Here is a 24,850-nt window from a genome sequence, read left to right as displayed (position 1 = left end):
TGGATGCAGATAGGAGGTATCAAAATGAAGCCCCCTTTACACCTAATCTATGCTAATAGAAATAGTGGAGATAATAAATATGAATATTAAAGGTTTAGCTTTAAGAAAAAATTAGATACGGTGCCACATTTGTGTTAGATAATGCTAAGAAAATGAAAAAAAATAGAAACTTCTCCATATCATCAGACACATAAGGATTTTATATTTCCCTCTCTCTAAAGAAAGCGAAACCCTCACTAGAGGTTTTATTCAGAATTTCAATGAAATTTTATGTCCTCAAGTAAGTTTACTAAATTATTTTATTCTCTTGGTTGTATTTTTTTTTTTTTTTGTCGGTCATGGGGCTTGAACTCTGGGCCTGGGCGCTGTCCCTCAGCTCTTCAGCTCAAGGCAAGTGCTCTACTACTTGAGCTACAGCGCCACTTCTGGTTTTCTGGTGGTTTTATTGGAGATAGGAGTCTCACGGTCTCTCCTGCCCGGGCTGGCTTTGAACCGCGATCCTCAGATCTCAGCCTCCTGAGTAGCTAGGATTACAGGCGTGAGCCACCAGCGCCCGGCTCTCTTGGTTGTATTTTTAAACTATTTACACTAGACCATATTTTATTTTTTCCCTTTTAATAAATTTTTATTGTGAAATACTGTACATGAGCAATGTAATGAGTACATTTCTTATCAAGCATTGTTGCCTCCTCCTTTGTTTTTCCCCTACTATCCCTTCCCTCCCACCTCCACAACTACACTCCCCCTCCCTGCCTAAATTGTAAAATTCATTTTTCATCATAGTGTCTTGTACATCTCATTGTTGCAATAAGTCAACCTGTATCCCTATTTAAACATTTTGTTTTTCCCTTCCCCTCCCCAAATTATACCAACATCAAATACAGTGAAAACAGGGGTTATACTGTGGGGGAGCAACATACAAAGCAACAAAAAAATCACATGGTATGTTATAAATACATAAGAAACAATAGCAAGAAAGAAAAAAACACTTGTGTCCCTATCTTGGGGTTCATTTCACTTAACTTCATCTATCTGGTTATATGCATATAGCTTTTGAACTATTCTACTTGTCCCAAACATACACTAGTTATTGCAAATAAGGGAAACCATGGGACCTATGTTTCTTTGGGTCTGGCTTACTTCACTTAATATAATTTTCTCAAGTCTTTCCATTTCCTAACAAATGGGGCAATGTCATTCTTCCCGATGGAGGCATAGAATTCATATATATATATATATATATATATATATATATATATATATATATATATATATATATATATATATACATACATACATACATATATATATCACATTTTCTTGATCCATTCATCTACTGAGGGGCATCTGGGTTGGTTCCATATCTTAGCTATAGTAAATAATGCTGCAGTAAACATAGTTGTGCTGGTAGCTTTTGCATGGTCTTGCTTATGATCATTTGGGTAAATGCCCAAAAGTGGGATTGCTAGGTCATGGGGAAGCTTTATGTGGAGTTTTTTGAGGAAACTCCATACTACTTCTACATGCTAGTCTTAATTTTTGACTGATTATTTTGGCCTGGCTACTTGACTTTATTCCAAAATGTCTGACATAACCATTTCTCTCACTGAGGGATATTGTATTACAGAGTGAATACATAACACATTCACAAATATATCCACAGACATTGATAAAATGTATAATGTGTCAGCTGATTTTTAAAAATCGTATGGAAAGCAGTTAAATGATACTGCTTGACTCTACCAAATGAAGAAGAGAATAACTGATTATATAAATTCAGGCCTTTTTCTCTCTCTATCTGTGTGTGTGTGTGTGTGTGTGCGTGCACACATGTGCATGCATGTATGCCAGTTGTGGAGCTTGAACTCATAGCTTGTGCCCTGTCTTTGAGCTTTATTACTCAAAGCTGGTGGCTTACCAATTGAGCCACAGCTCCACTTCTGGCTTTTTTTAAGGGGGGCAGTGGGTGATAGAGTAGTTCATTAGAGATCAGAATCTCACAGTCTTTTCTGCCTGGGCTGGTTTTGAACCATAATCCTCTGATTTCCTGAGTAGCTAGGATTATAGGCATGAGCTTGTTGTTTTTCTAATTTTTAACATTCCTTCATTATACTTTATACTATCCCAGGCATTTTTACAAATAATCTACATACCTATATATATATATATATATATATATATATATATATATATATATATATATAACAAAACTCCATTTTTCCTGACTCCCTTTGTTATTGTAAGGAAAAAATAATCTCCCCACTAGAATACTATGTTAATATTTACTAATTTGGGGAGCATGGATATGGGCTTCTAAGTTGATGCTGTTTCCTCAAGTAAAACAGAAATAAAGGAGAGGAGAATATAGCCTGAGAATCTGCATCAATTTCTTGATTTCTCTAAAAGTCTCATGATCAGGCAATAATCTTAACCAAAAATCTGTTCTGTGAAAAGATATCCTAAGGTCTTTAGCCAGAAGTAAAAAGGCAGCCTGATAGCTTTTCATTGGACCAATAAATTACAGAGAATTTCAACCTATCCTCAAAAACTCAACATTGAGCAAGAGTAGGTTGCTGTTGAAAATCTAGTTATTGCAAATAAGGGAAACCATGTTTCTTTGGGTCTGCCTTACTTCACTTAATATTTTTCCAATTCTTTCCATTTCCTAACAAATGGGGCAATGTCATTCTTTCTGATGCAGGCATAGAATTACATTGTGTATATATAGCACATTTTCTTGATCCATTTATCTACTGAGGAGCATCTGGGTTGGTTCCATATCTTAGCTATGGTAAATAATGCTGCAATGGACACAGTTGTGCTGGTAGCTTTAGTATGGTCTTGTTTGTGATCATTTGGATGTTAGGAGAAATGAACCCCAAGATAAGGACTCAAATGGTTTTTCTTTCTTGCTATTGTTTCTAACATATTTATAAGATGATTTCTTTGTTGCTTTTTATGTCCCTCCCCCAATGTATAACCCCTGTTTTCACTGTTGGTATAATGATGTTGGTATAATTTGTGGAGGGGAAGGAAAAAAACAAATTGTTTAAATAGGGATACAGGTGGACCCATTGCAACAATGAGATGTACAAGACATTATGTCGAAAAACAAACTTTACAACTCTGGTGCAGGGAGCGGGCAGGAGATGGGAAGGGATGGGAAGGTGAAACAAAGGAGGAGGCAACAAAGCTTGATAAGAAATGTACTCATTGCCTTGCTCATGTAATTGTAACCCCTCTGTATAGTATTTTCACAATTAGAAAAAAAGTAAAAAGAAAATCTGGAAAACTTTCCATCATGTATCATAAGGTTAGAGTCAGATATTAACAGAATAAAGGCTTTTTCAGGCACTGATACACAAGGATAAGACATATGTAAACGATGGATAATTAGGAAGATGGGCCAGGCATTGGTGGCTCACGTTTGCAATCCTAGCTATTCAGGAGCCTTAGGTCGGAGGATGGCAGTTTGAAGCCAGCCTGGGCAGGAAAGTCCATGATATTATTATCTCCAATGAAGTACTCAGAAAAACCCAGAAGTAGTACTGTGGCTCAAGTGGTAGAGTGCTAGCCTTGAACATGAGCACAAAGAGGCTCAAGGACAGCGCCCAGGTCATGAGTTCAAGCCTCATGGGTAATCTTATTCTGCTGGACTTATGTCACAAAACACATGAATGGATGAAGACCTCTCATTGCTTGGCAAAATATAAATAAAAATATTTCAGATTACCTGGGTGTCCACACTAAGGAATCGTGTGCAATTCTTCCATGAACATGAAAAAGGAAAAGTGGAAGTTCTGCTTCAGATATCCCCAAAAGACAGCAGAACTCTCCTGTGCAGAAATCTCTCAGACAAGGGCCAGGTATACTGCTTCTGGACCACAATATGGCTTCTATGTGGTGATCCAAGCAGATTGTTGTCAGTCTCTTAGATCCTTTGGGACTCAATATCCCAAACTGCTAATTAATGAAACTCTTTGATTCTAAATTTTTAAATTCCTGTGTGATTACAGGGCAGCACAAATCCTAAAGGATTGAGCCTGAGAGATGAAAAAATTTGATCTGGCACTAATCCATCCAGAGACCACAGGAAGCCTGCTTCTCTCATTCATATGTTTTGGTTTTTAGCTACATATCGACCTAAAAATACCTTGCACTCTCTCATCAATTTTGGTTTTGTTATCAAGTGCAAGTATTTCTTTACCTTATCCTAATAAAAATGTGAGAGGGGCTGGGAAGGTAGCTCAGTGGTAGAGCGCTTGCCTTGCATGCCTGAGGCCCTGGGTTTGATTCCTCAGCACCACATAAGCAAAAAGAAAAAAGCCAGAAGTGGAGCTAAGTGGTAGAGCACTAGCCTTGAGCTGAAGAGCTGAGGGACAACGCCCAGGTCCAGAGTTCAGGCTCCACGACTGGACCCCCCCCCAAAAAAAAATGTGAGAAAGTTTAACATATAATTTAGGCTTGTAGATTCAGTTTGTATTGTGCAGAGATGCATCAATTGTTTGTATAAATTCCTGGGATAGTATAAGGAGTGTCTGTTTAAATTAGAAAAATAGCTGGGTACCAGTGGCTAATGCCTATAATCCTAGCTACTCAGGTTGAGATTGCAGTTCAAAGCCAGCCCAGGCAGAAACTCTGAGAGAGTCTTATTTTCACTAAACCACCCCCCCAAAAAGCTGGAAGTAGAGCTGTGGGCTCAAGTGGTAAAGTGCTAGCCTTGAGCAAAAGAAGCTCAGGAACAGTGTCCAGGCCCTAAGTTCAAGCATCAGGACAGGCAAAAGAAAGAAACAACTGCCCAATAAGTGGGCTAAAGACTTAAAGAGAAACTCCTCTGAAGAGGAAAGAAGGATGGCCAATAGACACATGAAGAAATGCTCAACCTCCCTAGCCATAAAAGAAATGCAAATCAAAACAACATTGAGATACCACCTCACCCCAGTTAGAATGGCTATAATCAAGAACTCTAATAACAACAGATGCTAGAGGGGATGTGGACAGAAGGGAACCCTACTGCATTGTTGGTAGGAATGTAAACTTGTTCAACCACTTTGGAAAATAGTATGGAGGTTCCTCAAAAGACTCCACATAGAGCTCCCCTATGACCCAGCAATCCCACTTTTGGGCATTTACCCAAATGATCACAAACAAGGCCATTCTAAAGCTATCAGCACAACTATGTTTATTACAGCATTATTTACCACAGCTAAGATGTGGAAACAACCCAGATGCCCCTCAGTAGATGAATGGATCAAGAAAATGTGGTATATATACACAATGGAATTCTATGCCTCCATCAGAAAGAATGACATTGCCTCATTTGTTAGGAAATGGAAAGACTTGGAAAAAATTATATTAAGTGAAGTAAGCCAGGCCCAAAGAAACACAGGCCCCATGATTTCCCTTATTTGCAATAACTAGTATATGTCTGAGTCAAGCAGAAATGGTCAGATAAGTTGATGCTAGGGAAATGAACTGCAAGATAAATATTCAATTTTTTTTCTTTCATGTGATTGTTTCTAACATATTTATAAGATGATATCTTTGTTGCTTTGTATGTCCCTCCCCCACTGTATAACCCCTGCTTTCATTGTCTTTGATGTTGGTATAATTTGTGGAGGAGAAGGGAAAAAAATCAAATTGTTTAAATAGGGATACAGGTGGACCCATTGCAACAATGAGATGTACAAGTTGTTATGTTGAAAACGAACTTTACAACTTTGGTGGGGGATTGGGGAAGCTTGGAAGAGATAGGAAGGGGAAACAAAGGAGGAGGCAACAATGCTTGATAAGAAATGTACATTATCTTGCCCATGTAATTGTAACCCCTCTATATGGTATTTTCACAATAATAAATAAATAAATTTTTAAAAGAAAAAAATAAAGAAAAAAGTATCCAATGAAAATATTTGCAAAACTTGTATTGAAACACTCAATGATTTTGAAGGAATGGATAAAATGAATAAGTGTCTGTGCATATGGGCTACCTAGGATGAACCTAAATAGATATATCACACACAATAAGTTTAAGCAACAATAAAGAAACTTCAACATTTACATGCCCTGAGACTAGATAGATTCATGGCTGAAATTCTACCAGACTATTTATTAGTAGTTCAGAAGTATAAAGGGAGGAAATGCTACTAAAATATTTCCCTGATTGCAAAATCAGTTGAAGATATGTTTTTTAAAAGAAAGAAAAAGCACTGGAAATGTGTCCTTGTGGTAGATTGCTTGCTTAGCATGCATGAAGCCTGGGATTCTATTCCTCAGTACCATATACACAGAAAATGCTGGATGTAGTGCTGTAGCTCAACTGGTAGAGCATTGGCTTTGAGCTGAAGAGCTCAGGTACAGTGCCCAGGCCCTGCGTCCAAACCCTACAACTGACAAAATATATATATATAAAAAAGAAAAAGCAAACTACAGATCAGCTTCTTTGATGAACATATATAGAAGCATTCTCCAGAAAATACTGGGGAAGATTGTACACCATGACAAATTTCATTTCATTGGAAGAATGCCAGGATGGTTCACCATATATTGATAAATACACTGGTGCATGTAAAGATAAGACAGGAAAAACATGACAGGATCATTTCCATAGATGCCAAAAAACCTTTTGACACCATGAATATCTCTTCATGATAAACACCCAAAAAGATGAGGAATAAAAATTACTTCAGTACCATAAAGAGTGTATAAATTTAATGCAGTTGTACTAATGGGGAATATTGGTTGTCACACACAAGGGAGTTGTGGGGTAGAGAGAAGGATTTGTTTATAACCATTAAAATGTATATATATATATATATATATATATATATATCTGAGCAAGCAGACTAAAGGATGGTATAAGCTTTTGCAGGTGTGAGATTCCATGAGTAATTCTTTTTAATTTGGTGCCAGTCCTGGGACTTGAACTCAGGGGATGGACTCTGTCCCTGAGCCTTTGTGCTCAAGGCTAATGCTCTAACACTTGAGTCATGGTTCCACTTCTGGCATTTTGCATAGTTAGAGGTAAGACTTTCCTACTTGTGCTTGCTTTGAACCATGATGTTCAGATATCAGACCCCTGAGTAGCTAGGCTTATAGGAATGAGCCACCAGCACCTGGCTCCATTTAATCTAGCATAAATGTTCCGTTCACTTAAATCCAAATGGGCACACAGAGGTTCATCAAGGACACACCAAAAGGGTGGACCTGAAAACAATGACTTCTTTAAGTTTATTAGAAGCTTTCAAGGTACATTGTGCATATATGTTTGCATATTTTAAAATGAAATCTCCTTATCTGACTAATCTATGTTAATAACATTGCAAAAAAAGTAAGCATTTCAAAAAAATCTTAAAATTTCTTGAGAGTATTCCTGTGGAGTGTTTATAGGTTGTAGTTGGTTAGATAGTTAAATCATGGAAAGAGAAACCACAAATAAAAGGTTCTACCACATTTATTTCCACAAGAATATTTTTGAATACTGTGAATTGGATTAAAAAATGTGATTGAATGTAAATAACCATTTCCTATAGTGTATCATCAATACATACAATAAGTAAATTCAGAGGCAACTTCTTCAACAAACCTCATTAATTATGTAATATCATTATGGATATTTCAAAATACAGAGCATTGAAAATGCACTCCAAACATACCATGACATTTGTGAAGTCTCTGGTGCATCATTTGAGAAAAATGAGGCACATGATTCATGTTACCTCAACTTTTCATTAATTAAAATATGTGTAAATGTGCCTATCATGTCATAGGTTTAAAAAAATTGCACGGAGCCAGGCATTGGTGGCTCACATCAGTAATCCTAGCTACTCAGAAGGTTGAGATCTGAGGATCACAGATCAAAGCCAGCCTGGGCAGGAAAGTCCGTGAGACTCTTATTTCCAGTTAACCACCACAAAATAGGAGGTGGCTTTGTGGCTCAAAGTAGTAAAGCACTAACCTTGAGCACAAAAGCTCAGGGATAGCTTCCAGATCTAGAGTTTGAGCCTCATGATTAATAAGAAAATTCCAATGAAATACTAACATTTCTAGACTGTTTGTCCTAGGAAAGAATATGATTACTATGCTAATTCAAAACAGAAGATATTTCTAGAACAGTGGTGGGTAGATAAGGAAGTGTCTTGACTTGGGGAATAGACTAAAGTATCAGAAGTTCTGCCTAGTAAGTGCAAAGCCATGAGTTCAAAACCAGTAAGGAGGAGGTGAAGGGAAAAGAGGTATTGATAGCTACACAAGGCTTTCTGAGTTGATGGTAAGGTTATAGTTTTCAAATACGGAAAGAATTATTTAGACCCATTTCATACAAGACTAGTTGGATATTATCACTGAGCCGTGCCCTAGCTCTCAGGGCTAATTCACCAAAATTCATAGCTGCCTATTCTAGGGTGAATTGCTTCAGATGGATGCACATAAACCTGAAATGCTATTACATTGCTGTAGCTCTGGAGAGAAAGTCCAGCATATCATGAGGAAGAATTTCTTTGAGAAGCTTCATAAATGGCACCAACCATCAGCCATAGCTATTCCTTTAGTAGTGGTAAGAGCATTACTTACCTCTTTCATTTTTCCTAGCCTAATGGCATCACTAAACATCCCTTAGGGGAGTTTCTGTCACCAAGCATTACCCCTCCCCTGCACACACACAAAATTTATGGTCAGATTCTGCTTCTAAGAAAGCTGACCAAGAAAATTCACTCAGAAACCTCACCTGTGGTATTCATACTGAAGTGTAAACCTCCAGAGCCATTATGATATCTGTTCATTGAGAACTAAGAGATAGGGGTTTGGCATCCATAAGGAAATGCAAAGACTTGTGAAAAAAATTATACTGAGCTAAGTAAGCCAGACCCAAAGACACATAAGCTGCATAGCTCCCCTAATTTGGTTGTTTTTTTTTAATTATTTCCCCACCCACCCGTCCCATTCTATCCCCTAATTTGTAATAATTAGAATGTGCCTATAAATCTACACGTAAACCCAATGGATAGTAAAAGGCAAAAATTAACACCTGGACATGATTAATTAAATAGCCCTGTTAAGTATTTACACAGTGAGAACAAAGGAGGATATTCTTAGGAGAGGATCACAAGTGCTGAATAGCTATGTGCATATGAACATATAAAATGATGCTTATTGAAATGAACTACAAGAAAGGGAAACAAGAGGTTTGTTTTTGTTTTTGTTTGTCAGTCTGGGGCTTGAATTCTGGGCCTGGGTGCTGCTCCTGAGCTCTTCAGCTCAAGACTCTACCATTTGAGCCACAGTGCCACTTCTGGTGGCTAATTGGAGATAAGAGTCTCATGGACTTTCCTGCTTGGTCTTGCTTTGATCCATGATCCTCAGATCTCAGCCTTCTGAGTAGCTAGGATTACAGGTGTGAGCCACCAGCACCTGGCAAACAAGAGGTTTTTTTTTTTTTTAAATTTCACTGTTTCCAGTTCTTTTTTTACTTCTTTCCTTTTTTCTTTGGTTTATTCCCTTCTGTCACTGTTTTTGATTTCTGTACCCAGTGTCTTATATAAAAGTTGATCTGACTTGGGGAGGGGAAGAGGAAGCACAGAAATGATGGAGTGAAATCCACTAGACACTACATTGGAAATGAACTATACAACTTGCTGGGGAGGGAGGTTAGGAAGGGAAAAACTGGAAGAGAATGAGGGAGGAAAGAAATGTACTCATTACCTGACTATGTATGTGTATATCACCTTTATAATAACATTTTAAAATCTAACAAATAAAAAAGAGGTTAGAGTGTGGGGAAAATCCACTATTTGGCTCACCCAAGACCTTTCTCATTTGAGGCATTCTAGAAATCCAGGGCCAAAGCCTGTCATGTGAATGTTCTGATAAACTTCTTCAAGGCTTCCTTAATATCTCTGTTTCTCAGGCTGTAGATAAATGGGTTCATCATGGGAGGGACCACCGTGTACATCAGTGAAGCCACTGCAATCATCCTGGATGAGTCCATAACTGCAGAACTAATGTATACCCCAAAAGCCGTCCCGTAGAACAAGGAGACTACAGAGAGGTGAGACCCACAGGTGGAGAAAGCTTTTGATGTGCCCCCAGCTGAAGATGGCATTCGCAGAAGACAGGAGACAATTTTAATATAAGAGAAAAGAATTCCAATGAGAGGCACCCCACCCAATAGAGTGGTCACTGTGTATACCAGGATGTTATTGACCAGGGTGTCAGAGCAGGAGAGCTTGAGAACCTGGTCAAGTTCACAGAAGAAGTGGGGGATGGTGAGATCTGTGCAGAAGGACAGACGTAAGATCATCAGACTATGAAGGAGGGCATCCCCAACACTAATGGACAAGGAGACTAGGATTAATGCCACACACAGGCAAGGGTTCATGATGACGGTGTAGCTCAGAGGATGGCAGATGGCCACATAACGATCATAGGCCATTGCTGCAAGCAGGAAGTTTTCCAACCCAGCAAACATTAACACGAAGCAGGCCTGAGTGAGGCATCCTGCATAACTGATGGCCTTGTTCTGTCTCTTGAGGTTCACCAGCATCTTGGGGATGGTACTGGTGCTGAAACAGATGTCAGTGAAGGAGAGATTGGAGAGGAAGAAGTACATAGGGGTGTGGAGGTGGGGGTCAGAGCTGACAGCCAGGATGATAAGCAGATTTCCGAGCACTGTGACCAGATACAGGAACAGGAACAGCCCAAAGAGGATGGGCTGCAGGTCTGGGTCATCAGACAGTCCCAGGAGGAGAAAATCTGTGATAGCAGTTTGATTATGTGAGTCCATGTTCTTTAGGAAACTTAGAGGGAGGGGGAAAAAAAGAGGTGACAAATCAGAAAAAAATAAACAGATGAACCAGGATCCTTTTTTTAATTTAAAACTTTAATATAATTACGTTTGCTTATTTGGTTATAGTAGTTTTTAACTATGTAAAATTATTTGTATTTGCATTTCTACCCCCAATAAATTTGGAAAACACTCTCAAACAATTCTGTGGCATTTAGTCCATGTATTGTGGTGTATAACCATCACCCCAAAAGAAAATGCTACGTTATACTATAAAATTCTTCTTTTATATACCACTAGTCTCTGGAAACCAACTACTGACCAGTAGAGTCATAAAGTATGCAATTTTCTTTTTCTTTAAATTGTTATTGTACAGTTGATATACAAAAGGGTTACAGTTACATGAATCAGGTAATGAGTAATGAGTACAATTCTTTTTGAATCATGTTTCCCCTTCCCTCCCTCTCTCTTGGTTTTTCCCATCCATCCCCACCCCCAAGATATCCAGTTCATTTTCCACATAGTGTCTAGTGAGTATCACTGTTGTATTTGTTCATCCTTATTCCACCTTTTATATGCCCTCCCTTCCCATCTCAAATACAAACTAATAAACAAGACAAAAGGAAAAGAAAACAAAAACAGCAATATCATTTGTCATATCTCAGTGAGCATGCATATACCATTACTTTATAAAACTCCTTACCCAATAGGCATTCTGCACTTCTAGTATGATACAATCTTTTCTGTGAAAAACTCCAGAATTTCTGGTATGGTTTATTATAGAAGAGATATGATAAGTGGGACTAAATTTAGGAAAATTAAAGGCAGAACATCTCTGGTAAGATTGGGGGGGGGAGGGAGGATGGGAAGGGATGGGAAGGGTAAACAAAGGAGGAGGCTACAATGCTTGATAAGAAATGTACTCACTATCTTGCCCATGTAATTGTAACCCCTCTGTACAGTAGATTCACAATAAAAAAAAAGATAACTGTAAATTTCAGGGAACTTTTCATCAATCAACTTCTAGGTAGACAGCTCAAGTTATCCGCTCCTAATTGTCATGTCTTCAACACACAGCAGTGTAGGGTGAACTGATAGACAAGGACATGTCACTCTTGTCAAAACAGACTAGTAGGAGATCTCAGATTACCTGGGGGTCCACAGTAATAACTGGCATTCAGTTCCCTGGACAAGATGGAGAAGATGGTTTGGGGGAACAAAAGGAGTGAGAAGCATATGACTGCCAGTGTAGAATGGGGGCTTGCTCTCCAATACTCAGGCTTCGGGGCTATGCCTGTGGCTCTGATTAAAGCTATTGAATGGAGACACGTTTGGGGAGAGTGTTTGTAGGCTCTGTGGCCCTTGGGGTTTTCATATCCACAGTTCCTCATTAAGAGAACTTTCTGGGTCTCCTATGACTGTGGGGCAGCATGGATCCTTAAAGAGCCAGGCTGGAAGAGGAAGTATTTGGATTTTTTAAAATTATTTTTATTAGACAATTATACAGAGGTGTTGGCAATTAAGAAAGCAGTTTATGAATACAATATATCTTAGCCAGGCGCCGGTGGCTCATGCCTGTCATCCTAGCTACTCAGGAAGCTGAGATCTGAGGATGGCGGTTCAAAGCCAGCCGGAGCAGGAAAGTCCATGAGACTCTTATCTCCAATAAAAACCACTAGAAAACTGGAAGTGGCACTGTGGCTCAAACGGTAGAGTGCTCACCTTGAGCTGAAGAGCACAGGGACAGCACCGAAGCCCAAAGTTCAAGCCCCACGACCTACCAAGAAAAAAAAACAACTCTATTTTGGCATGGATAATTTTTCACTTATATGCACCAACACATATATAAGTACACATACACACATGACAATTCATAGATGAAAATTAGGAATCTGGGTTATCCATGTTGCAGAAAAATCACAAATCTTTAGAAAAGTCATGAATCTGTGGCACAAGGTAGCATTGTGATTAGAGCTGTCCACTTGTAGGCATCTAATAAACACTATAAAGTCCAAAAAAAGTTTTAAATACTTAAATCACCAATATATGTGTATGTGTATGTACATGCATGTGTGTGTGTGAATGTGAGTGATCTGGATTTTACTATTTAGCCCTGGCTGGCCTTAATATATATACATATATGTGTATAAATGAATATAAGTATATGTAAATAAAGAATTCATATATTCCAAAGACCACTACTCTGTTTACAGAAAAGCCTGTTTGGGGCTGGGGCAGGGGTAAAGTGTTAAATTTCTTCTCTAACATACAGAAAGCCTTAGGACCCATTCTCTAGCATCCCAAATACACACAGCACTATTAAGGATTAGTTTTTTTATTTTTTGAATATTTTTGTAATTTTTTCTTTTTTTAATTTTTTTTTATTTTAAAGATACTGTACAGAGTTTCTGTACATTCCCTTACAGATAATGAGTACATTTCCTATGGAGCATTGTTACCCCCTCCTTTTTTTCCCCTACCATCCCTTCCCTCCCCACATCACCAACTTTTCCCTCCCTTCCCCCAAAGTTGTAAAGTTCATTTTCAACATAGTGTCTTGTACATCTCATTGTTACAGTGGGTCAACCTGTATCCTTATTTCAGTATTTTGTTATTTCCCTTCCCCTCCCCAAATTATAAAAATATATATACAAGATGTAGAGCACTGGAATCAAATACAGTGAAAACATGGGGAAAGAACATAGAAAGGAAACAATCACATAGTACATTATAAGGACATTAAAAATAGCAGCAACAAAGAGAAAATCTCTTGTGTTCCTATCTTGGGGTTCATTTCACTTAGGATCATCTTATATGGTCATATATGTGTAACTTTTGACCTTTTCTACTTGTCTGGTTAAGATTATCCTAGACATATGCTAGCTATTGCAAATAAGGGACCTAGGTTTCTTTGGACCTGGTTTACTTCACTTATTACAATTTTTCCAAATCTTTCCATTTCTTAATAAATTCTGATGGAGGCATAGAACTCTAGTGTGTGTGTGTGTGTGTGTGTGTGTGTGTGTGTGTGTGTGTGTGTGTGTGTGTGTGTATCTCACATTTTCTTGATCTGTTCATCTACTGAGGGGCATCTGGTTGGTTCCATATCCTAGCTATGGAGAATAATGCTGAGACAAACATAGTTGTGCTAGTAGCTTTAGTATGGCCTTGTGATTGCCCAAAAGTGTGAATGCTGGGTCATAGGGGAGCTCTATGTAGAGTCTTTTGAGGAACCTCCATACTGTTTTCCAAAGTGGTTGAACAAGTTTACACACTCCCACCAACAATGTAGTAGAGTTCCTTTTTGACCACATCCCTTCTAGCATCTGTTGTTATTAGATTTCTTGATTATAGCTATTTTAACTGGGTGAGAGGGAATCTCAATGTTGTTTTGATTTGCATTTCTTTTATTGCTAAAGAAATTGAGCATTTCTGAGAATGGCCAGATTTCTGCTTTTAAAACTTCCCTTTCTCATAACTGGGCACAGGTGGCTCATGCCTGTAATCCTAGCTATTCAGGAGGCTGAGATTTGAGGATCACAGTTTGAAGGCAGGCCAGGCAGAAAAGTCCCCATGAGACTCTTATCTCCAATTAACCACTCAAAAACTGGAAGAGAAGCTGTGGTTCAAGTTGTAGAGTGCTAGCCTTGAGTACAAAGAGGCTCGAGGATGGCATGTAAGCCCTGAGTTCAAGCCCTATAAGCAAAAAAAAAACCCAAAAAAAACATTCCTTTCTCATCCAGCCACTGGGATTTCAAGGATGCTAGCTGAAGGCCAGTCAAGGCAGAAAAGATGACCAGATTCCATCTCCCAAACAATCCATAAAAAGTAGGACTGGAGATGTGGCTCAAGTAATAGAGCACAAAGTCAAGCAAGCATGAGACCCTGACTTTAAATTCTAGTACCAAAACAAAAGGAGCATAGGGAAGTTCTACGTTTTTAGTCTTTTGAGGAACCTTCATACTGCTTTACAGAGTGGTTGAACAGGTTTACACTCCCACCAACAGTGTAGTAGAGTTTGCTTCTGGCCACATCCCTGCCAGTACCTACTATTGTTTATTTTCTTGATAATGGCCATTCTAACTGAGGAGTGGTGGAATCTTAGTTTGGTTTTGATCTTCATTTCTTTCATGGCCAAAGATGTTGAACATTTCCTCATGAGTCTATTGGCTATTCTCATTTCCTTTCCAGAGAAATCTCTTTTTAATTTTTTAGCCCACTTATTAATGGGGTAGTTGTTTCTTTGAGGATTTTTTTATTGGGGGGTTTAATTTTTTAGCTCTAAGTATATTTTGGATATAAGGACCTTGTCTATTATATAGCTAGTAAAGAGCTTCTCCAAATCTGTGGGCTTTCTATTGATCTTGCTAGCTATGTCTTTTGCATGCAGAAATTCTGCAGTTTATTGCAGTCCCATTTATTCATCCTTTCATTGATTTGTTGTGCTTCTGGGTCTTTATTTAGGAAGTTTTGACCTGTGCAAAAAGGAGCCCTAGTGTATCCCTTATACCTTCCTGCAATATTTTCAGGGTGTCTGCTATGACCTCGAGGTCTTTGATCCATTTGGAGTTATTCTGGTACAAGGTGATATATTAGGGACTAACTTTAGTTTTCTACAAATGTACAGCCAATTCTGCCAGCATCATTTGTTGAAGAGGCTATCTTTCTTCCATCTGATAATTTTGGCTCCTTATCAAAGATTAGATGATCATAGGTCTGAAATCTTGAGGATAGAGGTACAAGGCCAACTAGTGCAAAAAAAAAAAAGTTTGCTAGACTCCATCTCCAAAATAACCAGTAAAACGCAGGGCTGGAGGTGTGGCTCAAATGGAACAGTGACAGCCTAGTAAGCACCAGGTACTGAGTTCAAAGCACTGAGCAAATGCAAGGGTATTTTTGTTTTTGTTACTGTTTTTAACTGTCATTAAGGCTCACTGCATTTTAAATGTATACTTTATTAAAGATTGCAATGTAGGGGCAGGGAAGTTGGCTCAGTGGTAGAGTGCTTGCCTTGCATGCATGAAGCCCTCGATTCCATTCCTCAGCACCACATCAGCAGAAAAAGCCGGAAGTGGTACTGTGGTTCAAGTGGTAGAGCACTAGCCTTGAGCTGAAGAGCTGAGGAACAGCGCCCGGCCCAGAGTTCAGGCCCCATGACCGACAAAAAAAAAAAAAAAAAAGATTGCAATGTATTTGTGTGATCGATTCTGAATGTCAAAACATGAAATCCCTGGTTGGAAACAAAATATTTATACAGTTTTTGTCTTTAACTTTATTGCACTCATATAAGACTATAATAGCTATTCATGTTCACTTTTGATCTATAGATACACTGACTCACATATTTCATCTCTTTGCTTTCAGAGAGGTGAAGAGAGCTTTTTTTTTTTGCTGCAAAAAATCTTTATTTTCATTTGTTCCAAGGCTTGGGAAGGGCTCCAGGACGGTTAGTTAGGAAGTTTCCCAATGGCTAGAAGAAGCAGCTCAGGCGAAAACCCTGATGTCCAGCGAGGCAGAGATGGCCCCTCAAAGGCTGCTGGACTCGGGTTTTCTAGTCGTGTTTGAGGGTGAGACATTCGCAAAGATACTCACCCAGCTGGGCCTGAGGGGCCGCTCCCAGCTTGCAAATGTTGGTTAAGTGGTCGCCAATCTTCTTGATGAGCTTCACCTTTTCATCCAAGAAGTGGTTCTCCAAGAAGTTACAGAGATGGGGGTCTGTGCGGGCAGAACCCAAGGCATGAAGATCCACAATGACTTGGTTCAGGTTCTTCTCCAGGGCCAGGGTGGCTTCCATGGTTTCCATGGTTTTACCACCCCTCATCCTGAGAAGGTTTCTGCACATCCTGGAACAACACGCGGCTGCCACGCTGGTTTTGCATCTTCAGGCGGCGCTGGGCACCCTCACGCTTCTCCTTCGCCAACTCGCAGAAGAAGTGGCCCACACCACTTATAGTGGCCCAGAAAGAGGTAGGTGTAGGAGGCCCGCAGATGCAAGTTGACCAGTCTGTTGACCGCAGCCTCCACCTCGGTGGAGTAATGACAAATCTGGGAGGTCATGGCTGGTCGTCGATACAGAGCTAACCACAGGGGAAAGAAAACGGCGTTGGTTGGTCCTGGAAGCAGGAGAGTGGCAAGAAGATGAGGGTCCGAGGTGGTGAGCAGAGAGGCAGTTGATGATGGAAAGGAGGAGTCCCTGGGTCTGATCCATCCAAACACTGTTGAAGCAAGACACAGATTCGCCGGAGTGCTGCTGAAGAGAGCTTCTTGTAGGCAGAATATCCAATTCTTGTAGACAGAAGCCCATTTGTACCATTTCGTAGAAGAACTTAGAGCATTTGTTTTCCAGTTATTGTAGATATGTAAAGCCTTAGTCCTATTCTCTTGTTCAGTTTCTTCTACTCATATTGAGATTTGTCTATCCTATTCTTCCGCTTCGGCTCATCTGTGTAGCTAGATGGTTAATTCTGTGATAGCACTAATAGTTTCCTAGTTGTTTTTCCTTGTCTGCTTTACCATAGATTTTCTACTACCATCTATTTTCCTGATGGTCTTCCCCAGGATTAGAGATGATCATAGCTATTTCATTTCATTGCCTTTCTATACCTTTGTCTTTCTCTTCTCTTTTGCTTTGGATATTGGAAAAATACAAAATAGTTGTCCATTTGTCTTCTTAAGCTTCTTAAGGCTGTGATTTCCCCTTTCATTCTCCTTTCCTTCCTTCTCTGCTTCCTTCCTACCTTCTTTTCTTCTTTCTATTCCTTTCTTCTTTCCTTCCTTCCTTCTTTGCTCCTCCTCTCTCCTCCTTCCTACCTCCCTTTCTTCCTTCCTTTCCTTTTTCTTCCTCACTCCCCTCCTTCTCCCCTCTCTTTCTGTTTTCCTTCTCTCTTTCCTTCTCTCTCTTTATCTCTCTTTTTCTATAATCGAGATATTTCAAAAAGAAAAACCTCAACTTCAAGTCAAATACCTTTCTTCCCCTTGATCTAAAATATATCCTTGAGGCTTTCAGCTGTATTTTTTATTAGCACACATTTTTATTTATGATTATGTTTTTATGCATTCCAGCAACAGATGTATGGAAACAGAACTATAGCAACATAAAGCAACAAAGATGTGGGAATATATCTTCCGGACTATATGAAGAATTTCTATTTATTTTTCCTTAAAAAATTTTTTATATCTTTTTTATATCTTTAAGTGGTTGTAAAAGGAAGTTCCCATTCTACAAAGAGCGTATGAATACAGTGTCTGATAACATTGTCACCCATCACTTAAAACTCACCCCTTCTCTCATTTTTCTTCTTCTTTTTTAAAATTGGTATTAGGTGATTACATAAGTTTTACATATATCACAGTATTGTGGAATAGTGATACTTAGTTAAAGTCGCAAACACATTTTAACCTTCACAAGGCAAATTGTCATTATCATGGTCTATATAGTTTATGAATTCTATGAGCCTTGACAATACAATTATTTCTTCCACATCAAGTGATACATTTCTTTCCTGTTGCTTGGTGGAAACTCTTCCCTCTCATTTGTCCCTTCCCATCATCATCTTTGGGTTGCTTAGCTCATTTTCATCTATGTCCAGTGTAGCTGATGGGCCCCTCTGTTGTATGATTTTCCATTTCCCACTGATTCTGTGTCTTCCTCCTAGCTTCCCTCCATTGCATATATATATACATACATATATATATACCATATGTGTGTATATATATACACCATACATATATATATATATATACCATATGTGTGTGTGTGTATATATATGTATATATATATATATATATATATAGCATATATGTGGTCAATAACATGGTTCAGTTGTATTTCTACTGAACAGATTAATGCTTCATATCCAAGATAGCTCTTTCTTAAACATCTCTATTTCTCTGATAAAATTTTACATAGCATTCATATTCATGACAATTTTGTGCAAACATCCATATATCTTTTATGGGAGCTTATTGACCTTTGAATTTTATTTTTGGTGGTTCTGCGTACTTTTAATTTACCAACTATTGTCAATATTTTTATGGGACCTATGTGACAGAATTAATGTGTTCCTTTGTGAGCATCACAGCACAGAGTTCTGTTAGGGATAAGCTGAGTGCCCGTTAGTCCCCAACTCAGTGTAACTTGTGTCATATTCATCATTTTCTGGTATTTAGGCTTCTATCCAAAGATCAATTATCTCTAAAATATTTAGAGCCTGACTTTGTAGTAAAGAACTTTGTTCCAAAGATGTATCCTGGGGTATTAACTTGGTATAGGGGGCTGACTTTGTTATAACCTGGCACCATAGTGTAATCTCCCTAGAGCTTCCTTGCCTGGAATTAATGAACATTGGTCAAAGTGCATGGCACAGCAGCATAAAAGAGACTCACTTTGTACCTGGAAACAAAGTAGAGGTAGGTTCCAGAGGCTCAAATAGGTTGGCACAGTGAGTATGAAGTTCCCATCATGTGGCAAGGAAAATAGTGGCACATATTGAGCAATGGACATTACTACAGTCATTGAAAGCCTAAGATGTGCAGCTGTCAATAGTTTCTAGCACTGGTACCTTCAGAAGCCTGCAGCGGGGCCCGAGGCACCCTGACTACAGACCAGGCAATTTTTCAGGGGCACACATTACACAAGGAGGAGGAGGTGGGAGCAGATTCTTGATTGCCCTCTCTGTCAACCTGGTCCACAGCTTGACATCAGCTTGTTGAATTCAGTTGAATTTAGGAGGAACCAAACTGATACCTCCATATTCACACAGTAGTGTGAATGCAAACATACATGGATCTCTAGGGGTTCTTTTTCCTTTTTTTCTGGAATGACAGCTTCTTTTTTAAAAAAATATTTTTTTTTCTGAAATTAAGAAGGCTATACAAGGAGGTTACAGTTTAACATGTGCATCTAAGATCAGAGTTGACCCATCACTACTTCCATTATTCTCTCCCATTGTGTCTGTTCTCTCCCTGCCAGATTCATTTCACATTTCCCATATCCATTGTCACATAACTACCTTGAGTATTCCTGCTGAATTTGTCTTGTTTCCTTTTTCATTCATCCTCCCACTACTCTCTGCCCTTACAATCTTTTTCAGCTTCTGTTATTCATCTTGTTAAACTGTTAATTGAAAGGTTTACTTCATGGAGTCTATGTTCAGTCAACTAAATCATGTATCTCAATGTGTGTGTGTGTGTGTGTGTGTGTGAGAGAGAGAGAGAGAGAGAGAGAGAGAGAGAGAGAGAGAGAGAGAGAGAGAGAGAGAGAGAGAGAGAGAGATTGTTTGGGAGGTTGTATTTGGGGTCTAAGATAAACATAAGAGAGCAAACATATGTCCTTTGTCTTTCTGAGTCTGGCTTACTTGGCTCAGTGTAATATTTTCCAGATTTATCTGTTGTAAGTTGAATCCAATAAGTGAGATACAGAGAAGCCACATTTTAAGAGGCTGAATTGGGAGTCTTTACTAGAAAGCTGGCATCTGCAAGCAGACTATTGTCACAAAGACCTGCAGCCCCAGAGAAATAGTTCCAACAACCCAGATCAACCCTAATGGAGAGCTGAAGTGGGATGCCATGATACCAGAGCAGAGCCAGCAGACAAAGCACAGTGCATGAGGCCTGGTGTAATGGCGTCTGTGCTGGTCTGACCCTAAAATTCCAGTCAGCTCTGGGGCCAGGGGCACAGGAATCTGGAGAGTCTCTCCAGGCACAGGATTCACAGGTGCAGTAACCTATCACCCAAGTTTCTCTCCCTGCTTCTCAGAATTCAGGTATGCCCTGGGGGGGGGGGATTTCCCTGGGGCTAAACACCACAATACAATTACATATCCTCTCTGGGTCTAAACACTATTCAAAGAATGGCTTGTCTCACTCTAGGTGTTGGAAGCTGGATGGACAGCCCAACACCTGGTTAGGTGCCAGGATGGCTGTGAAAACAAGGTGACTTACTTAGACCTAGTCTTTCCCTTCATATCCATTTGCTTCATATCTATTTCCCTAAAGATAGCATAATTTAATTCCCAATGGCCGCAGAAAATTTCATATCTGTATCTGTTGTAAGGTAAATCATCCCAGAAGCCTCATTTTAAAATATGTAATATTGGAATCTTTATTATACAGTTAGCAGGCTGCAGGCCTGTTGTTACAAAGGCCTGCAGCCCCGAAATACATGTAACACAGCTAGGAATCATGCTAAAGAGGAAAGAAATAACAAAAACAATCCCAACAAGCCAATCAGCTCTAGTAAAGAGCTGAATTGGGACTCCATGATGACTGAAAAACTTAAGCAATTCCATTTTACTTAAGACCCCATCTCAGTTCTGCGACTTAACTTGTGGCCCACTTTAGCCCCAATGCTAGGAATTTATGACAGAAAGCCATGCACAATTCTTGCAGCCATAGATGGCATTTGCTTAAGGCAGGTGTTAGCCCCCAGGTGACTTTGCCCCTGAGTGACCATGAGCTAAGAGTTTCAATTAAAACCATATAATGTTCTGACCAACCGGTTCTTCAGAACCCAGGGCGAACCATGCCATGCATACTGTTGGTCCAGGTGTGACTCATAACCATTTGTGGTCAAGCTATGGACCAAGGATATTTTTCTGTAAAGGTCAACCAATCATATTTGCCCACCTTAGCTTGTTTTAAATGTTAACCAATAATGTATTTTCTTATGTAAAAGTTCCTTAAAGTTGCTTTTCAATACTATAAAAACTGCACTGATTTTACTCTTGGGGCCTCTTAGCATCACTGGTTGCCGAGTGCACGGAGGAACAAGCTCGAGCTTACAATAATCGACTCTTTGCTGTTTGCATTGATTGTGGTCTCTGGTGGTCTGTGCAGGGGCATCCGAAAATGGGGTACTTCAATGACCTGAAGTGAGCCAGGATACAGGACACAGGATACAATCATGGAGATACATGTGGCATAGTGTCCTGGCAGCTAGCCTGGTCCGTGCCTAAATAGGTCAACACAGGGGACAGAGCCACAGGAAAATCCGAGGCGCAGGCACTGGGCTGATAAATTCCATATCCTACCAGCCAAGTGCCCATGCCTGCCTCCAGAGATCCGGGCACACCAGGCACACTGGGAGGCAGGTGATGGGCAGGGGATTTTCTTCCCCCAGCATGAAGACAAGATGCCAGACCCTACCATTCACCATGTGGCCAATATGGTGCCAGCCAGACCTGACCTCCTTACTTTGTATCTGTGTCTATCTTTTCATCTCCATCTATATCTATCTCTTTATCACATTTTTTGATTTGGTCATTTGTTATCAGGCCTCGGGACTGTTTATCACTTCAATATGGTGAATAGTGCAACCATAAACGTGGCTGTGCCAATGTCTTTACAGGATATCCTGACTGGCAAGCATTTGTATACATATCCAAGAGCAATATTGAAATATGGATACTGAATCTAAGTAACTGGATGCCATCTTGGGCATCTTGATATTAATTGTAGATGGGTACATTCTAAAAACTCTAGAGGTTATGGAGGATACTCTTTAGATTGCAAAAATGTCATGAGTTGTAGGCTCTAAGAAGCTCCTGCTTCCCCCCTAGATAATTAGGGTCCTGATTGTCCCTTATTGTCCTCTTGGATAGTTCACTTTGCCTACCATGCCTATGTATATCACTTTTATTAGAGTTAAGTCTCCGTGATGAGTTTACATATCAATAGGAACACTTAGACTTAATAGTTTCACTTAGTTTATTTAAGCACTTCAAATACCATCCATACCAATAACTAACTCTTAGGCTTAATTCCACTAAGTATGCTTGCCCCACACCCAGGGGAGCTCACTTGTCGTCACTTAATCCAGAGGTCAAGGGAAGTGTGCCTAGAGTGTCCTCCAGGCTGCCCTGAGCCACTGTAAGGGAGAAGCTGCTGCCTTGCCAGGGCAGGCTCCAGTGGAGGAATGGTCCGGTTGTGTAGTCACCTAGATCAGGGAGCTCATCTCACTGGGTCTCTACTGCTCTGGGTTTTTTATGTTTTAAGATGGCCTTTAATTTCTGACCATGTCTGATTACCAGGGTTACTTTGGTGACAGCATCACTTCTGGTCAAGTCTGGTTATCTATGAGGGTGGAGCTGGCTTGCCTCTGGCTGAGTCTGGTTAGTGGTGAGGGCTGGTTACCTTGGTGATGGATCTGCAGGCTCCCTGAGTGTGTTCTAGCTTCTAACTTCTAACTCCTAATTGAACATTTCAAATTATTTCACAGCACACATACAATCAGTATGTTTCTATTTAAGAGCCTACCATATCAATATTCAATAACACATTATGTCTGTATTTAATAGCACACTATGTCAGTCCAAACTATGTCAGCATTTAATAGCACAATATGTCAGTACACACTGTGTCAGCATTTAATAGAACACTATGGCAGTACACACTATGCCAGCATCTAATATCACACTATGCCAGTACACACTATGTTAATATTCAATAACATATGTCAATACATAGTATGTTAATATTCAGTAACACACTATCAGTATTCAATCATATTCACTACATTCCACCCCTGGTCACTGGAAATGAGAGACAACCAGCAACCAATGTCAGCATATATAAAAGGTATTAAAAATATAATGGCACATTTATAAAATAAATTAGCCATAGTATTAGATGCAACTGATATTAATAAGAAGTAATTAACACTTGTGAAGGAGATTGTACCCCTGGGTGTCAAGACATGTACAAAAATATTTCTCACACTGTTGTGAGGTAAGTGAGATTGTTTCCCACCAAATTTGAGACATGGTTTTCCAACCTTTTCTTGCTGAAATTCGAGTAGTTATAAGAAAATGTTTAATTTGCTTTACAGCTAGCTTAACCATAGGTCATATGGACCTCTAAGGTCCAAATAAGCCTACTGGGATTGCTTTGCCTATGTATAATCATTTTATTAAGAATAAGTATATTCACTTTGCCTTTGTATAACTATAATATACTGGATCCAAAAGAGACTCCAAGACACCCAGTTAAAGGAGCTAGGGACTGTTAGGTAAGTTAAAATGGCAGCTGAGGAAAGAGAGAGCAGCATGTGGTATTCAGTCAAGGGAAAGGTTTATGGGCAGGCTGCCTCTGGTCAAGTTGGAAACCCAAACAGCAGGAATAAAAAAAGGGTCAAACCACAGCCAGGTCATAACTTATCAAGGCCAGGGGTGGAAGGTGTGGCCACGCTGGATGCGGATGTGACCTCAGCGTGGGGGGAGATTACTGCCTCCAAGTGTGTTGGTTACCTAGGTGACTCAGGTAGAGAGACTTAACCAAGAAGAGAGAGGAGTCTTCTCCACCATCCCTGGGTGAACCTTACAGGGACTTTATTATAGCCGCATGGGGTCCACTTCCTAATACTGGGAAGGTAGGAGAATGGCCTTGAGCTCAGGATAGGACGGGTTTTTATAGAGGTAAGGTTACATAGAGTTACATAGATGAGCTATGCAAGGCAGGTTTGGCACATTTTCATTGGTTATAGTTACATGAACTTTAAATTCATTTGTTCTTTATAGTAAATATCATATGTAATAATTTGCAATAGGCCACCTATAGTGGGATTACTCAGTGGTGGTCTTCAGTTGGTGGACTTAAGGCCCTGTTACTGAGGCAAGTCAGCAAGGTTACAGAAGCAAAACATAGCAAAAACATAGCTTTGAGTCATAAGAGCATAGGCAAAACATAATCTTGACTTGGGTCAGCATCACTGATACTATCAATGCTATTGACACTATTATAGAAATTATTTTTATTAGAAGCTCCTGACTAATACAGCAACTCAGTGCAGCTGGTGATAAACCTCAAGGTTGTCAATAGCCTTCTGCAAAGCTGCCAGCTTGGTAAACTGAAGTGAGGGAGAGATGTTCTTTTGCTTTTTAACGAGGATGGATAAGGGGTTTTTCTTTACCAAGAGTTTTTGCCCTTTATCAATAGTTTTGTTCTGTTTTCTTTTTTCTTTTCTTTTTTTTTTTTTTTGGTCCGGTCATGGGGCCTGAACTCTGGGCCTGGGCACTGTCCCTCAGCTCTTCAGTTCAAGGTTAGCAATCTTCCACTTGAGCCACAGTGCCACTTCCG

General features: G+C 39.6%; 1 protein-coding gene and 1 pseudogene across 1 annotated transcript; both read right to left on the bottom strand.

Annotated features, from left to right (window-relative positions):
- Positions 1-9,844: 9,844 nt before the first annotated feature.
- Positions 9,845-10,780, bottom strand: LOC138813456 (olfactory receptor 7G2-like). The gene has a single exon (XM_070001888.1). The coding sequence runs from the start codon at positions 10,775-10,777 to the stop codon at positions 9,845-9,847; it is 933 nt and encodes a 310-aa protein (XP_069857989.1). The 5' UTR covers positions 10,778-10,780.
- A 5,548-nt stretch (positions 10,781-16,328) lies between these two features.
- On the bottom strand, positions 16,329-16,834 carry LOC138813455 (ferritin light chain pseudogene; annotated as a pseudogene).
- Positions 16,835-24,850: the final 8,016 nt, after the last annotated feature.

The sequence above is a fragment of the Dipodomys merriami genome, unplaced genomic scaffold, assembly GCF_024711535.1.
Source record: "Dipodomys merriami isolate MVZ:Mamm:240054 unplaced genomic scaffold, mDipMer1.0.p SCAF_6, whole genome shotgun sequence".
Taxonomy (NCBI): Eukaryota; Metazoa; Chordata; class Mammalia; order Rodentia; family Heteromyidae; genus Dipodomys; species Dipodomys merriami.
The sequence above is the reverse complement of the archived record's forward strand: the minus strand, read 5'-3'. Positions and strand labels throughout refer to the sequence as shown.

Excerpts from the sequence above, each read along its gene's own strand:
- LOC138813456 (XM_070001888.1), bottom strand. The coding sequence starts at position 10,777 with ATGGACTCACATAATCAAACTGCTATCACAGATTTTCTCCTCCTGGGA.